At 43.2% G+C, this 15,722-nt stretch overlaps 1 protein-coding gene across 1 annotated transcript in view; it reads left to right on the top strand.

Moving 5' to 3' along the window:
- LOC126271852 (nuclear pore complex protein Nup160 homolog) overlaps window positions 1–14,854 on the top strand; it is a 75,404-nt gene extending 60,550 nt beyond the window's left edge. Inside the window, exons 4-5 of the mRNA XM_049974187.1 lie at window positions 13,870–14,247; window positions 14,359–14,854. Coding sequence (XP_049830144.1) covers window positions 13,870–14,247; window positions 14,359–14,364 — 384 coding nt within the window. The 3' untranslated portion in view covers window positions 14,365–14,854. The remainder of the gene's footprint in view (window positions 1–13,869; window positions 14,248–14,358) is intronic.
- Window positions 14,855–15,722: the final 868 nt, after the last annotated feature.

The following is a 15,722-nucleotide window of genomic DNA, read 5'->3' as shown; positions in this document are numbered from 1 at the left end:
TGATGGGGAATCTTTCATGTCCATGAAGCCTCAGTTTTTCGTGGAGCGTTTGGAGGACAAGTTTAGGGAGGTGGAGGGAAGGTCCAAAATGTGTTCCGTGTCAGTTTTGATAAAAGCAGCATCCTCTGCCCAGTCACGGGCATTACTTGCTGGTGGCAAGTTGGGGGTTGTTTGTGTTACCATCACGCCTCATAACAGGTTAAATATGCTCCAGGGTATTATATTCCACAGGGACCTTCTTTTGCAGTCCGACGACGAGTTGCGCGCCAATTTAGAATTGCGAGGTGTTCATTTTGTCCGGCACGTCCATTGGGGTCCTAGGGATAACCAGGTTGTCACCAGTGTCTTCATCTTGGTCTTCGAGAATGACACATTGCCTGAGAAGGTCAAGATGATGGTCTTCTCTTGTGATGTCAAGCCATATATCCCTCCCCCCATGTGGTGCTTTAAGTGCTCTACTTCTGGCCCCACCTGTCAAGATTGTGAATGTCCATCGCATCCCAATACTTCGCGTGGCCTGCCTCCCATCTGTGTCAACTACGGAAAGCATCATTCACCTTGCTCGCCAGACTGCAGGATTTTACAAAAAGAGAGAAAAGTCATGGATTATAAAACCCTGGATGGACTGACCTACACTGAGGTTAAGAGGAAATTTGGGCACCTACATTGTGTGGCTATAACCTCCTCATATGCCGCCGCTATAAGAACAGTTGTTGCCCCATTAATTCCTCGAATTCCTGTTGCCTTTCAGAAATGGGAGACTACATCTGCCCCATTGATGGTGGGGGGGCACCTACCTCCCCGTTGCTCGCGCACCACCTACTTTGGGAGCAACACCTCCCAACCATCGGGGATTTCAGTTCTCACTTCCTGAGCCAGGAAGCGTATGGCTTCTTCGGATCCTCTCACTAGGAAGGGATCCCTTGCGTCACTCCCTTCCCAGGTTTCTGCTAGTGGGAAAGATGACATATGCCAGTGGCTGAAGAGCCGAAAAGCAGCTGGTTGTAGGGCTTCAAGCTCATCTTCAGTCTGGGAGACTGATTCAGTGAAGTCCTCCCAGCCAGGGACACCCAAGGAACAGCATGAGAAATAGAAAAAAGAGACCCCCCCAAGAACAAGGAACTTATGGTGGCACCCACACCACCGCTAACTAAAAGCTCTGTGTCTGAGGATTGTGTGGAGATTTTGGAGTCTGCTGCTCTCTGGACCCTGAGACACAGTGGATATAGACTGCTAAGGCAAAAAGTTGGTGCCAGCACGTGACCCTGAGGTGTAAACTGCCTCATTGAATGTTCCATGCCTTCCCAGTCCCACGATGACATCACCCTTCAGTGGAATTGCGGCGTTTTTTTCCACCGCCTGGCTGAGCAACTGCAACTGTTAAGCTTTACACCTGCTTTCTGCATTGCCCTCCAGGAATACTGGTTCGTGGCAAAGCGGACCCCTGCCCTCCGTGGGTATTAGGGATATTACAGGAACCGTAGTGACTATAATCGAGTGTCAGGTGGAGTTTGCGTTTATGTTCTAAACTAAGTCTGTAGTGAAACTGTGCCCCTTGAAACCCCCCTTGAAGCTGTAGCTGTCAGAATACGGGCGACGTAGGAAATAACTCTGCAGTGTATATCTTCCTCCAGATTGTGCCGTACCCCTGAATGTATTAGCTGCACAGATTGATCAACTCCCTAAACCTTTCCTACTTCTGGGAGATTTTAACACCTATAACCACTTGTGGGGTGACACTGTGCTTACTGGCCGAGGCAAGATGTCAAAACTTTACTGTCTCAGGTTGACCTCGGCCTCTTAAATACTGGGGCCACCACATATTTCAGCGTGGCTCGAGGTAGTTGCTCAGCCATTGATTTATCAATTTGCAGCCGAGGACTTCTCCCATCTATCCACTGGAGAGCACATTGTCACTATCTTGGCATCAGGCCCACGGACGCCTGTCTAGATGGGCTTTAAACAAGGTGGATAAGGAAACTTTCACCTCTGATGTCACCATTGACTCTCCCTCACGTGGTAACATCAATGTGATGATTGGGCAGGTAACTACCACAATTATTTCGGCGGCAGAAAACGCCATCCCTCGCTCTTTAGGGTGCCCCCTTGAAAGACAGTCCCGTGGTGGTCGCTGGAAGTCGCTGAGGCAATTACAGAGTGTCGGGGAGCTCTACAGCAACATAAGCGACATCCTTACATCCTTCCCTAGAGCATCTGATAGCCTTTAAGTGGCTCTGTGCCTGTGTACGCCACCTTATAAAACGACAGAAACAGAAGTGTTGGGAGAGGTATGTGTCGACCATTGATTGGGTGCCACATGTCACATTCCCAAGTCTGAACAGAGATCAGTTGTCATTTTGGGTACCAGACACCAACAGGTGTCCCTGGCATTACCATCAATGGCGTACTATGTACAGAGGCAAGCATGATTGCCGAGCACTTTGCTGAGCAGTATGCTCGAGCCCCTGCATCAGAGAACTATCCACCGGCCTTTTGCACCCTAAAACGGCGGATGGAAAGGGAAGTCCACTCGTTTACTACACACCACAGTGAACCCTATAACGCTCCATTTACGGAGTGGGATCTCCTCCGCGCTTTTGCACATTGCCCCGACACAGCTCTTGGGCCGGATCGGATCCACAATCAGATGATTAAACATCTCTCGTCTGACTACAAGCGCCATCTCCTCATCATCTTCAACCAGATCTGGTGTGATGACGTCTTTCCATCGCAATGGCGGGAGAGCACCATCGTTCCGGTGCTCAAACTCGGTAAAAACAAGCTTGCTGTGGATCGCTATTGGCCCACCAGCCTCACAAATGTTGTTCGTAAACTGCTGGAGCGTATGGTGTGTCAGCGGTAGGGTTAGTAGGTCCTGGAGTCAAGTGGCCTAGTAGCTCCATGAGAGGGCGGCTTCTGCCAGGGGTGCTCTACAACTAATAATCTTATGTCCCTCTAGTCTGCCATCCGAACAGCTACTGTGGTGCAAATCGTTCTACTCTGCTGCAGCTCTACAAAGCCCTTGTTCAATCCCACCTTGACTATGGGAGTCTGGTTTATGGTTCGGCAGTGCCCTCAGCTTTGGGTGTACTTGACCCAGTGCACCACTGTGGCGTTCTTCTAGTGACGGGAGCTGTTAGAACGAGTTCAGTTACCACTGCCCTGGTGGAGGCTGGAGTCCCTCCATTGCGGATCCGACGTGTGAAACTGCTTATTAGTTAAGTTTGCACACATTCGTAATACTCCTGAGCATCTGAATTACCGTATTTTATTCTACCCACAGCAGTTCATCTCCCATATCTACGGCCCAGGTCAGGACTAATGATTGCAGTTCGCATGCGATCTCTTCTGTCTGAACTGGACTCCTTCCCTTTACCACCTTCCATGTAGTGCCATCTGCATACCCTCCATGGTGTACAGCTGGGCCACAGATTCGTCTGGACCTTTCGCATGACTGTAAGGACTCAGTTACTCCTGCCGCTCTGTGCTGTCACTTCTTGATTTTTGACGTGTTCCGGGGCTCTGAAGTGGTTTATACCGACGGCTGATGGTCATGTTGGTTTTGCCTACATCCTCAGAGGCCATTTTGAACAGCATTCCTTGCCCAATGGCTGCAGTGTATTCACTGCAGAGCTGGTGGCTATGTGTCGAGCACTTCAGTATATCCGTTCATGCCCCGCCGGGAATCGTTTCTTCTGTGTACTGACTCCGTGAGAAGCCTACAAGCTATCAACCAGTGCTACCCTCGCCATCCTTTGGTAGTGTCCATCCAGTAGTCCATCTATGCCCTGGACTGGTCTCATCATTCAGTGGTGTTTGTGTGGACCCCAGGACACGTCAGCATCCCAGGCAATGAACTTGCTGACAGGCTGGCCAAACAAGCTATGTGGAAACCGCTTTTGGCGATAGGCATCTCTGAACCTGACCTGCGTTCTGACTTATGCTGTAGGGTTTTTCAGCTTTGGGAGATGGAATGGCATAACAGTGCACACAACAAACTGTGTGTCATTAAGGAGACTACAAATGTGTGGAAGACTTCCATGCAGGCCTCTCGCAGGGAATCAGTTGTCCTCTGCCGGCTCCGCAGAGGCCATGCTTGGGCGACCCCCAGTTACCTCCTGCGCCGTGCGTGTCGGTGGGGCGCCCAGTTGACAGTGGCCCATATTCTTGTGCACTGTCCCACTTTGACTGCCTAGTGACAAAATCTTGTGTTACCGGACTCGTTGGCGCCAATTTTATCTGACAACGCCTCATCGGCTGATTTAGTTTTACATTTTATTCATGAGGGTGGGTTTTATCATTTGATCTAAGTTTTATCGCATGTTCTTAGTGCCTTTGTGTCTTCCACCCTAGTGCTTCAAGGGTGGAGGTTTTAATGTGTTGCAAACTGGCTGGCTTCTCCTTTTTTATTTTCATGATCAGCCAGCCGTGGTAATCTGCTTTGTTGTTTCAATCTCTTCATCCCGTTTCTTGCGTTACTGCGGTTTTCTTGTCCAATTTTGTCCATTTACATGTTTGTTGCCCTTCATCATTGTGATTTTTCCTTTCATTCCGTTTTGAGTTTTCAGTGTCATTTATTTTATTCTTACACTTGTGGCATTGTTTTATTTGGAACAACTGGTGATCTTGTAGTTTGGTCCCTTTCCCCCACTTTTAATCCAACCAACCAACTTTTATGTTCACCATTCCCTCTGGGTGCCCTCTTGGCTAATCTTCTCAGTCACCTTAACGTCATCTGCCCCCACTTTCTTTTCAGATTCCGTTCACATCTATTTCCATTTGCACATCTCCTTCTGCACTGCCTAGCTTGCCCATCATCTCGAGAGGTCCATTCTCTCTGACAGGTACATGAGTGACCATTTCCTTTGTGCCATCAGATTGCTGACTCCTGTCCCACCTATGTGCAGACTCTAATGGCAGCTTTCTCAGATCGACTGTAGGCTTTACTCCTCCCTGGCGCCCTTTGACGAACAAAATTTCCCCAGTTGTCACGGCCAGGTGGAATATCTTACAAATGTTATCCTTAGTGCTGCAAAAAGTTCCATCCTCACACTTCTGTTTTACAGTGCTGTGTTCGAGTCCTGTGGTAGATTGAGGCATGCTGCAATGTCTTTTGCATGCGGAAACTTGCTCTCCACATTTTTAATTATCACCCTATGATGGCATACTGCATACAGTATAAACAGTTGCATGCACAGTGTCAGTGTGTTCTTCGGGATATCAAAAAAGGTAGCTGTATTTCATTCACTAATTCTTTTTAATAGTTGCACTCGCTCTTCCATCTTGTGGACCAACCTCTGATGACTCACTAGAACCAAAGTCTGTTCCACTATTTCTGGCCTGACAGTAGCAGATGATGTCATATTGCTATTTCCAACACCTTGGGCCCCCATTTTGCAGAGATTTTTAGTTCCCCCCACTATAATCCTGCCTTCCTCCAATTGAAACATGTGGAGGAGGCTCAGGTGTGATACCCATCTCTTCCCTGAATCGTGAGTGCTACAATGTCATCATTACCATGAGGGAGCTAAATCATGCTCTCACTTCATCCCAATCCTCTGCCCCAGATGTTCACATTCAGATGTTGCAGCAAATTTCTTTTGCAGGCAAGCACTTTCTCTGTCCTACGTACAACTGCATCTGGGCAGAGGCCACATTTCCCATATGCTGGCATGAACCCGCTGTCATACCCATACCTAAGCCTAGAAAGGACAAACACCTTCCTTCTAACCACCACCCCATTTCTCTCACCAGCTGTGTTTGCAAGGAGATGGAACATATGATTCGTGCCCGGCTGGGATGGTGGCTTGAGCAATTTAAAAACCATTGCATAGTGTGGATTTCGAGCACGCCGTTCTGCAGTGGACAATCTCATCACTTTGTCCACCCACGTTGTGAATGGTGTTATGTGGAAATCCCAGATTGTGCCTGTTTTTTTCGATGTGGAGAAAGCCTGCAACACCTTCTGGAGGACTGGTACCCTCCGTACTATCTATAGGTGATGCTTTCGTGGCCACATGCCTCATCTCCTTCAGGAATTTTTAAAAACAGAGTTTTCAAGGTATGTGTGAGTTCTGATTTGGTGGACACCTTTATCCAAGAAAACGCTGTGTCTCAGGGTTCCGTCCTGAGCATCGTCCCCTTTGCAATTGCCATTAACCCTATAATAGCTTTTCTCCAATGGGCATCTCTGGTGCCCTTTTCATTGACGATTTTTCATCTATTGCAGTCCTCCACGAATCGGTCTCATTGAGTGGTGTCTCCACCGATGTCTCAATCATCTTTACTCATGGAGCATCAGCAATGGCTTTCGTTTTTCTACTGACAAAGCCGTTTGTATGAATTTCTGGTGGCGCAGTTGGTTTTTTCCACTGCCTTTACATCTTATACCTGTTGCTTTTCCGATTGTTCCTGGAGCCCATGCTGGATACGAAACTTCCTTGGTCCTCCCATGTCTCTTATCTGTTGGCCCACTATATGCAGTCCCTCAGTCTCCTCTTCCTGGGGATCAGATTGGACCACCCTTCTCTGTTTGTACCGGTACCTTGACTGTGGGTGTTTCATTTATACATCTGCATGTCCATCCCTCTTATGCCGTCTCAATAGTATCCACCATTGAGGCATCTGTTTGGCTGCTGGCACCTTTTACATTAGCCTGCTTGTGAGTCCGTATGCAAAAGCTGAACTACCGCCATGACATTCTCCTCAACAGATATACACTACTGGCCATTAAAATTGCTACACCACGAAGATGACATGCTACAGATGTGGAATTTAACCGATATGATATGCAAATTATTAGCTTTTCAGAGCATTCACACAAGGTTGGCGCCGGTGGCGACACCTACAACGTGCTGACATAGGAAAGTTTCCAACCAATTTCTCATACGCAAACAGCAATTGACCAGCATTGCCTGGTGAAACATTGTTGTGATGCCTCATGTAAAGAGGAGAAATGCGTACCATCACATTTCCGACTTTGATAAATGTCAGATTTAGCCTATTGTGATTGCGGTTTATCGTATCGTGACATTGCTGCTCGCACTAATCGAGATCCAATGACTGTTAGCAGAATATGGAATCGGCGGGTTGAGGAGGGTACGCCGTGCTGGATCCCAACAACCTCGTGTCACTAGCTGTCAAGACGACAGGCATCTTATCCGCATGGATGTAACGAATCATGCTGCCTCGTTTCGATCCCAGAGTCAACAGATGGGGACCTTTGCAAGACAACAACCATCTGCACGAACAGTTGGACGACATTTGCAGCAACATGGACTATCAGCTCAGAGACCATGGCTGCAGTTACCCTTAACGCTACATCACAGACAGGCGTGCCTGTGATGGTGTACTCAACGACGAACCTGGTTGCACGAATGGCAAAATGTAATTTTTTCGGATAAATCCAGGTTCTGTTTACAGCATCATGATGGTCGCATCTGTGTTTGGCAACATTACGGTGAACGCACATTGGAAGCGCGTATTCGTCATCGCCATACTGGCGTATCACCCAGTGTGATGGTATGGGGTGCCATTGGTTACTCGTCTCTGTCACCTCTTGTTCACATTGACAGCTCTTTGAACAGTGGACGCTACATTTCAGATGTGTTACGACCCATGGCTCTACCCTTCATTCAATCCCTGCGAAACCCTACATTTCAACAGGATAATGCACAATTGCATGTTGCTGGTCCTGTACGGGCCTTTCTGGATACAGAAAATGTTAGACTTCCACCCTGGCCAGCACATTCTCCAGATCTCTCACCAACTGGCTCGTCACAATACGCCAGTCACTACTCTTGATGAACTGTGGTATTGTGTTGAAGCTGCATGGGGAGCTGTACTTGTACATGCCATCCAAGCTCTGTTTGACTCAATGCCCAGGCGTATCAAGGCCGTTATTACGGCCAGAGATGATTGTTCTGGGTACTGATTTCTCAGGATCTATGCATCCAAATTGTGTGAAAATGTAATCATGTGTCAGTCCAAGTATAATATATTTTTCCAATGAATACCCGTTTATTATCTGCGTTTCTTCTTGGTGTAGCAATTTTAATGGCCAGTTGGGTACATGCCATTTGTCTGCCATGCATTGCCACCCATCCTATGCTGCCTCCTTCGATGACTCCTCTGATAGCCAGTAGGGAAGCGTTCCTCTTCTCTGTTACCTCTTGGAGTTTGCTTTGTGCTCTTGACTGTGGTAACTACCTGCCACTTTCCCAATGAGTGTGAACCCATCACCACCATGGCTTCATGCAGCTGCCAGTGTTCACCTTGGCCTCCATTTGCTTTCGAAGGACATTACTCCAATCTTGATCTATTGCTTTCATTTTGACTAACTTCGTATGCAACTTTGTGTTAGTACCCTTTATGTTCGCTGATGATTCTCTGACCGACCATGGTGTTCGGTGTGCCTTTGTCATTGGCACCATCATTGTTAGGTATTGGCTCAGTATTTACAGCAGACCTCTTCACCCTATATCAGGCCATGCAGTGCATCCAGCAAAGCAAGCTTTTCAATTGCGTCATGTGCTCCGACTCTCTGTGCCCTTCAAAGCCTCTGTGTGCTGTACACCGTCACTCCCTTCGTGCAATGGGTCCAGGAAAGGTGTCACTTGCTCACTTTTCATGGAGCCACTGTGATGTTTATATGGGTTCCTCGTCATGTCGGTCTGACAGGAAATGAGGCCGCTGACACTACTGCTAAGGCTGTAATCCTCATACTGCAACCTGCTAGTTCTTACATTCCCTCTGATGATCTCTGTGTTGCCGTCTGTCAGCAGGTGATGTCACTTTGGCATCTCCCATCGGCTTGGTCAACTTCGTCTCAGGCTCTCCCCATGAGGAGATCAATTTAGATGGGTTGTGTATTGGGCACTGTCTTAGCAATCACCATTTGTTAAATGTTGCTGCCCCACCACTTTGTGCTCATTGCCCTCAACCTTTAATGTTGTGCCCTTTTGTTAACAACTTATGTTCTCATTTGTGTTTGCAATCCGAGTTATTGGCCGTATTAGTGAACAACGCGGGGGCTGATGACTGCGTTTTACGTTTATTCCTCGTAGCAATATGGCGAAGGACATTTAATCTTTCGTCCAGGACCTCCGTTTTTCTATGGTATAATTTATAGACCTAACTCCATGTCCCTCTTTTTAGCGGTCTTCTCTTCTGTTGATTGACATTAACGTGTAATTGTTTTTAACGCCTCTCTTTGTCTTCATGTTCTTTACTTCTGAGAAGGGCGCGTATGACCTTAGTTGTTTTTGTACCCTAAAGCTAACAAATTGGGCCAATCTGGGCTCTCCCAATCCCTTTCCCCCTCCCATTTTTTTCCATCCCTCTCCCTTACTCTTCCCCCTCTCTGTCTCCCTTTTCATGACTGCCTTTATCTCCTTTCCTCCTCTCTCCTTTATCCCTTTTGTGCTCTACTCTCTGAACTCCTTTCATCTTGTGCAACTGCTGTGTCATCTGGCAGAAGATTTGCGTCTCACTACCCTGCTTCCCCACCTTGCCTCAGACACCATTTTCTTTGTCCTTCCCACCTCCATCTAACCAAGCAGCTCCTTCAATGATTTATATTCAGTAACCAGTTTTGATTCTACCACGGGTGTGTACACATTTGTATTTGCGTGTTTGAATGTGTGTACCCTCACTAGATACAGAGCAAGATCTTGAAAACTAGTGTTAACTGTTTTCTGTTACATGTTTGTGGCATGTACCGGTTCTCATTGGTGAAGAGTTGCCTTTCCTGTATTTCACATGTTAGTAGAGAGTTGTTTGTCTCATGGTGACATTAAGCTCAGTGGTCCACCTTAGTGCTTCAAAGAGATTTGGCTGTGTGGCACATCTGGGTTTCACCCTTTTCATTTTCTCATCAAGAACAATCACCTCACTCACGCATGACTCTTAGAGAAAGGACAAATTTTTCCTCTGCTGAAAACTATATGTTGAACAGTTTTGTAGTCAATCTCCTTAACATTGTATGTGCCTCCCTGACACAGGAGACTTCTCATGAAAGTCAAGTGATGAGTCAAACTTCTCGTCTTTAGCACACTGGACTCGCATTCAGGAGGATGACGGTTCAATCCCACGTCGGCCACCATGATTTAGGTTTTCCGTGGTTTCCCTAAATTGCTCCAGGCATATGGTTCCTTTGAAAGGGCGAGGCAGACTTCATTCTCCGTCCTTCCCTAATCCGATGACCTCACTGTTTGGTCTCTTCCCCGAAACAACCCAATCAAACTTCTCATATCCAGTCATTACTGCATAGAAGCACTGTAACAAATATGACTGAAAAGGCCATGCACAGATTGGTAGTTGGAAAGGGGGGGGGGTCCTTGATGCTTAGTTTCTGTTTAAGCTAGGAACAAGGGAGAAAAAGTTTTTGGTTAAGCCTGGACCAGTGGCCATTTGTTTAGCCATTCAAACATCGGTCTTACTGTAACTGTGTTACAAAGAATTAAACAATCTTTGAACGACGAACCAGAGTTGGAACCTCGACAAATTGTGCAAATTGATTAATTTTGAAAGTCTAGCTAAATGAAGCATGTAAAAGTCAATCTTGTGTGAATTGAATGCATGGAGACAGTTTAAACTGAACCAAATATATATAAAAAAATGAAAACGTGCTTTCAAAAACCTAGCTTCATTTGAATTTTATGTGCAGAAATCACATTTTTGAGGGTTTTTTTTTTTTTTTTTTACCCACGCCACTTCTGGATTTAAAACTTGTGCAATCAGTTTAAATTATCTAAGAAGGTAGGCAAATGAATGTAATTAAGAAGTGTCCTCTTGTTTTGTGAAAGCTTTATCTCTTTCCACGTCATAAGTGACGTGATTTGAAAGACAATAATTGTGCATGTCTGTAAAATAACTGATGATGGCCAAAGTAGAGAGGATATAAATTGTAGACTGGCAATGGCAAGGAAAGTGTTCTGAAAAAGAGAAATTTGTTAACGTAGAGTATAGATTTAAGTGTCAGAAGTCGTTTCTGAAAATATTTGTATGGAGTGTAGCCATGTATGGAAGTGAAACATGGACGGTAAACAGCTTGGACAAGAAGAGAATAGAAGCTTTCGAAATGTGGTGCTACAGAAGAATGCTGAAGATTAGATGAGTAGATCACCTAAATGATCAGGAGGTATTGAATAGAATTGGGGAGAAGAGGAGTTTATGGCACAACTTGACTAGAAGAAAGGATCGGTTGGTAGGACATGTTCTGAGACATCAAGGGATCATCAGTTTAGTATTGGAGGCAGCGTGGAGGGTAAAAATCGTAGAGGGAGACCAAGAGATGAATACACTATGCAGATTCAGAAGGATGTAGGCTGCAGTAGGTACTGGGAGATGAATCAGCTTGCACAGGACAGAGTAGCATGGAGAGCTGCATCGAACCAGTCTCAGGACTGAAGAGCACATCAACAACAGAAACATTTAATTTTATAACAAACTTTGCAAATTACTTCTTTGCATTTGTTTGCGTGATATGTTCTGCCACTGAAAACAAATATGGCTGGGGATTGAATTATTTGGAAAATGAACATTATAATAGAAATTAATGTAGTAATTTTCATTACCTAAGTTATTTTCTTTATTCAATGTATTTTGGTGTCCTTGTTGGATCAAGTAGAAATTGTTTCTGTTTATATTCAGGGTTTGGTCTGAAATATGCACATTGAAATAAATTGATGCAGGCATTTTATTTTTCATACAGTGTTCAATTATCTTCATTATGAGACATCACAATTCCAATATTCAGGTATGTCTGAAACTCAGAACTCCTGTCAACTACATACAACAGAGATAGTGCGTCTATCACTGAAGTTCTTTATCACAATGAGTTTCTTATTGATAACATATTTTTGTGTTTTTTAAGTTTATAATTAACAATTTTAATGATGCTTCAAATGGAGGTTAATCCAGTATATGAGGGATAATTAAGTTCTTTGAAAAATAGCAACATTAATACCCTTTCACACATTCTTTATATAAGTGTACGAAATTACTTTATTGGTATCGTTAAAACTGTACAGAATGCAAAATTATAATTTTGAACTTGTCTATATCCTACAGTAAATTTATGATGTGGATTGAGTAATCCATTTCCTTTGTATTGAATAAGCCATTTCTTTTAATGTATCAACAAGTACTACATATAGTGAAAGGATAGCTTGTGATCAGTTTCATTATGTGGTGCATCTTGGGAATTGTAAATTTTCCATCCAGGGCTTTCCTTTAATATAAAAAGACTGTTAAAAAGTATTCCATATTTGAAGAGGTGGTAGTTTGGACCAAAACAAGGCAACAATGTGCAGTAAACATGGGCCCTAAAATGCACATAGTAAGAGCTGTTGAGTGCTTGTTCAGTAGAAGAGATGTGTTTCACAGTAGTGAAGATGAACAAGTGCTCAAAGCTCTTAAGGTATGCATTTTAGAGCACTTTTTAAGACGTTCCTTAAAATTTTTTGGTCCATATTACCACTTCTCAAAACATAGAACACTTTTTTAACAACCTACATATGGTAGTATGGTTAAAACACAGGTCACCATAGCATTTAAATTTTGTAATTATGTTTGACTAATGTTGTGCTATCACATAATGTAAATAGCAGTTTAGTCTGTCGTATGGCCTTTTGTAACAGAAGGGTTGTGTTGCTTTCAAATTGATAATCAGTGTGAAAATATGTCTTTGTTTAGGGCAGTTTATTGCCAAAAGGGATTCCTCTAGAGTCTAGTCAAGATTGTTTGTAAGTCTGCTCCTTCATGTTTAACAACAAAAAAATTACAGGTTTGGATCGTCTCAGTGGAAAAACATGGATAAAATGTATTGACCTACAACATATGAAAAATAATGATTTTACTGTCAGAGTGAAGTTTTCACTTTGCCCTAGTCTAATTAACAAACTGAGTACTTCCTTGAGTTTTTAAAATACTTGCAGTTGTGATGAAAAGTATTTTCTTTGAGGTTTTCCATTACAATAATGTTAAGACCAGGATCCAGAATTAGGCATATTGTGATATGACCTCTACTAAACACCAAAGTGACATTTTAAATTATTACTGTTTGGAGTAACGTTTTTAACCTCCAGAATCGTATGATGTATTAAGTAGGTGCTCATTTTTGCAGCTAAAAAAGATATAACATCTTTAACTCTTTTCTGTTATCATTTTCCTTACTCTGTTGGTGGCAATTTAATTAAAATTAGTGGAAACTTATAAACAGTTAGAAACCAGCATTGTTGTGACATGGTCACCAAAAGAAAAACAACTGAACAAGCCCTGGCATCTTTCTTATAAATTGGCTCTCAGTGTTTTTTGACACTTTGCGTTGAGATTAAAATCTCTGGATGGTTAGATTTATTGAAGACAGAGCTGGTCACACAAACCGACAGTAGTGTATTTCCACACAAATCGTGTCAACTGACACCCCAAATTCTTCCACTGTACAAAATTATTCAGCAGTATAATTTTCCCTTAATTAATCAATATGTCACAATTAGATGGAATGGCTGGTTAGTACTTACCTTCAGGAGGTGAAATATGTGGCACTGCTGATTGATGCATAAAAGTCTGCCAGTATCTTGGCTTTTGAATCTTAGTCCATTTGTTGGGGAGGGGAAAAGAATCGGATTGTGGACGATAAAAAGGGAGATTACTCAGACCCCAAGGGGAGAATTTTATCTAGTAATTACAACCATTTAATAAAGAAATTATACTGCTGACTAACTTCTTTTATGTCTTTGCTCCCTTTGTGAAATGTTCGTCCAACTTTGTAATTTTTAAGTAGCTGAGTGATTATTTTTCCATTTTTCTTTCTCGCCCCTTTTTATTCTCTCTGTGTGTTTTTTAAGTTGATAATTTTATTTTCAGGCTATTGCTGAAAGATTATTGCTACTTGATATGCAAATACCTCACTGGATTCAGGATTACTACTGTCGGTATAACCCCACGGAATACCTTCGACTACTTTTACGTTATGGTCAGTTTGAGAATGCTGCTGCTTTGGCTGAAAAATATTTGCAGACAGCTATGGGTGTCAGCCACCACAGATTTGGCATGAAGCACACACTTCGTGATGCTCCATTTCCAACATATGTTCCTATTCATCTGATAGATGTGCTTTTGTTAGAAATGGATGGAAATCAAAGACTTCAAGAAGCATTTGAAAGTTTAACTAAACTTAAAGACCAATACATAAAAACAGTGACAAGTGAGAATATTACATTGTTCCAGCGAAGGCGGAATGAGGTAATTGTATTATCATAGTTACAGTCCATCACACTTATTATCAATGCTATGTTGCACAATAATTTAATATTTACAAAATTTACTTTCATCCAAATGTATTTTCATTTTCAGGAGTGAATTTTATGAAGTTCAGCAACCAAATTGATAATAAAATGTGCTGCTACACATAAAAACCTGTGCTGCACACAGCACCATTTAGAAGGTGTTTTTATTCATCTCATGAAGAGAAAATCAGACATTTTGTTTTGTACACTTTTTACAGTTATTTTTCAAGTGATATCCCAAGTGGCAGTTTTAAGTAAATATCTTGTTGAAGCTTTTGTATATTAAATGAATGAAATTTGTTGTGTATTTATTTCATGTGTAGTGAACAGTGGAAGAAACCCATTTTATCATGTACTTAATCAAATGCAGTGACCACTTGAACCGAGTATTGTGTAATAGAAGTTTTTTAAACATTTTCTCTACTTTTAAAGAACATCCATACCAGAAGTACGACTGTTCAAATGATGATATATTTTTGTACATTGTTTTGTACTTGGTGCTGAAATAAATTAGTTACTGCTACCTTTGTTAAGAAAAGAATGGTGGGAGAAAAGTTCCAAGATGAAGTTATTTTATTGTTTATGTTCTTTAATCTTTTAAGGTTATTCTGGCCAAAAAAAATTTTTTTTATCCCAAATGAGTGTCATTCTGTATAAGTTCATTGTAAGAAGGAAGGAGGATTAGGTTTGAAAGCGGTTATGAGAACCTGAGACAGCAAAAGCTCGGCTAGGGCAAGGATGAGGGTTGCATGTTGTCAGTACCTCTTTTCCAAAGGATCCATCCCAGTAATCACCTTCAGTTTAGATAAACCATGGCTAAACAAATCCATATTACTGGACAAATTCAAATGCTGCTCCCTCCATTCCACTGTGTTAACCAATTATGCCCCATTTGACAATGTATTGTGTTTGCTGAACGGGTGGTTTGAGAATGAGGGTGGAGAGAAAAGACAGGAAATGGCAGTATTGCATGATACACTGATAAGCCAAAACATTATGACCACTGGCCACCGTGACGTTGGATGCTGCCTGGTGGCATTTCGGGGACATGATGTGGTAGCGGCAGTAATTAAGTGGAGCAGACACAGATGTGGGACCACCCTAGCAAAGATATGGGCTGCAAATGGGGAAATCCATTGACATAAGCATCTTTGACAAAGGGCAGATGATTTTTACTCTGAGCCTGTGAATGAGTATCTCGAAAATGGCGAAACAGGTCAAATGTTCATGTGCTACTGTTATGAGCATCTATGGAAAGAGGTAGAAGGGTAGTGAAACTAAATGGTTAGATGTCGGAACTCTTCACAGAACATGGGGTTCGGAGGCTTGTCTGCTCTGTAAAGTAGGATAGATGGTAATTTGTGGCATCTCTGCGGAAAGAGTAAAATACAGGTGCACACTCAAGTGTTTCAGAGCACACTGTTCATTGTA

This window comes from Schistocerca gregaria, chromosome 5, assembly GCF_023897955.1.
Source record: "Schistocerca gregaria isolate iqSchGreg1 chromosome 5, iqSchGreg1.2, whole genome shotgun sequence".
Taxonomy (NCBI): Eukaryota; Metazoa; Arthropoda; class Insecta; order Orthoptera; family Acrididae; genus Schistocerca; species Schistocerca gregaria.
The sequence above is the reverse complement of the archived record's forward strand: the minus strand, read 5'-3'. Positions and strand labels throughout refer to the sequence as shown.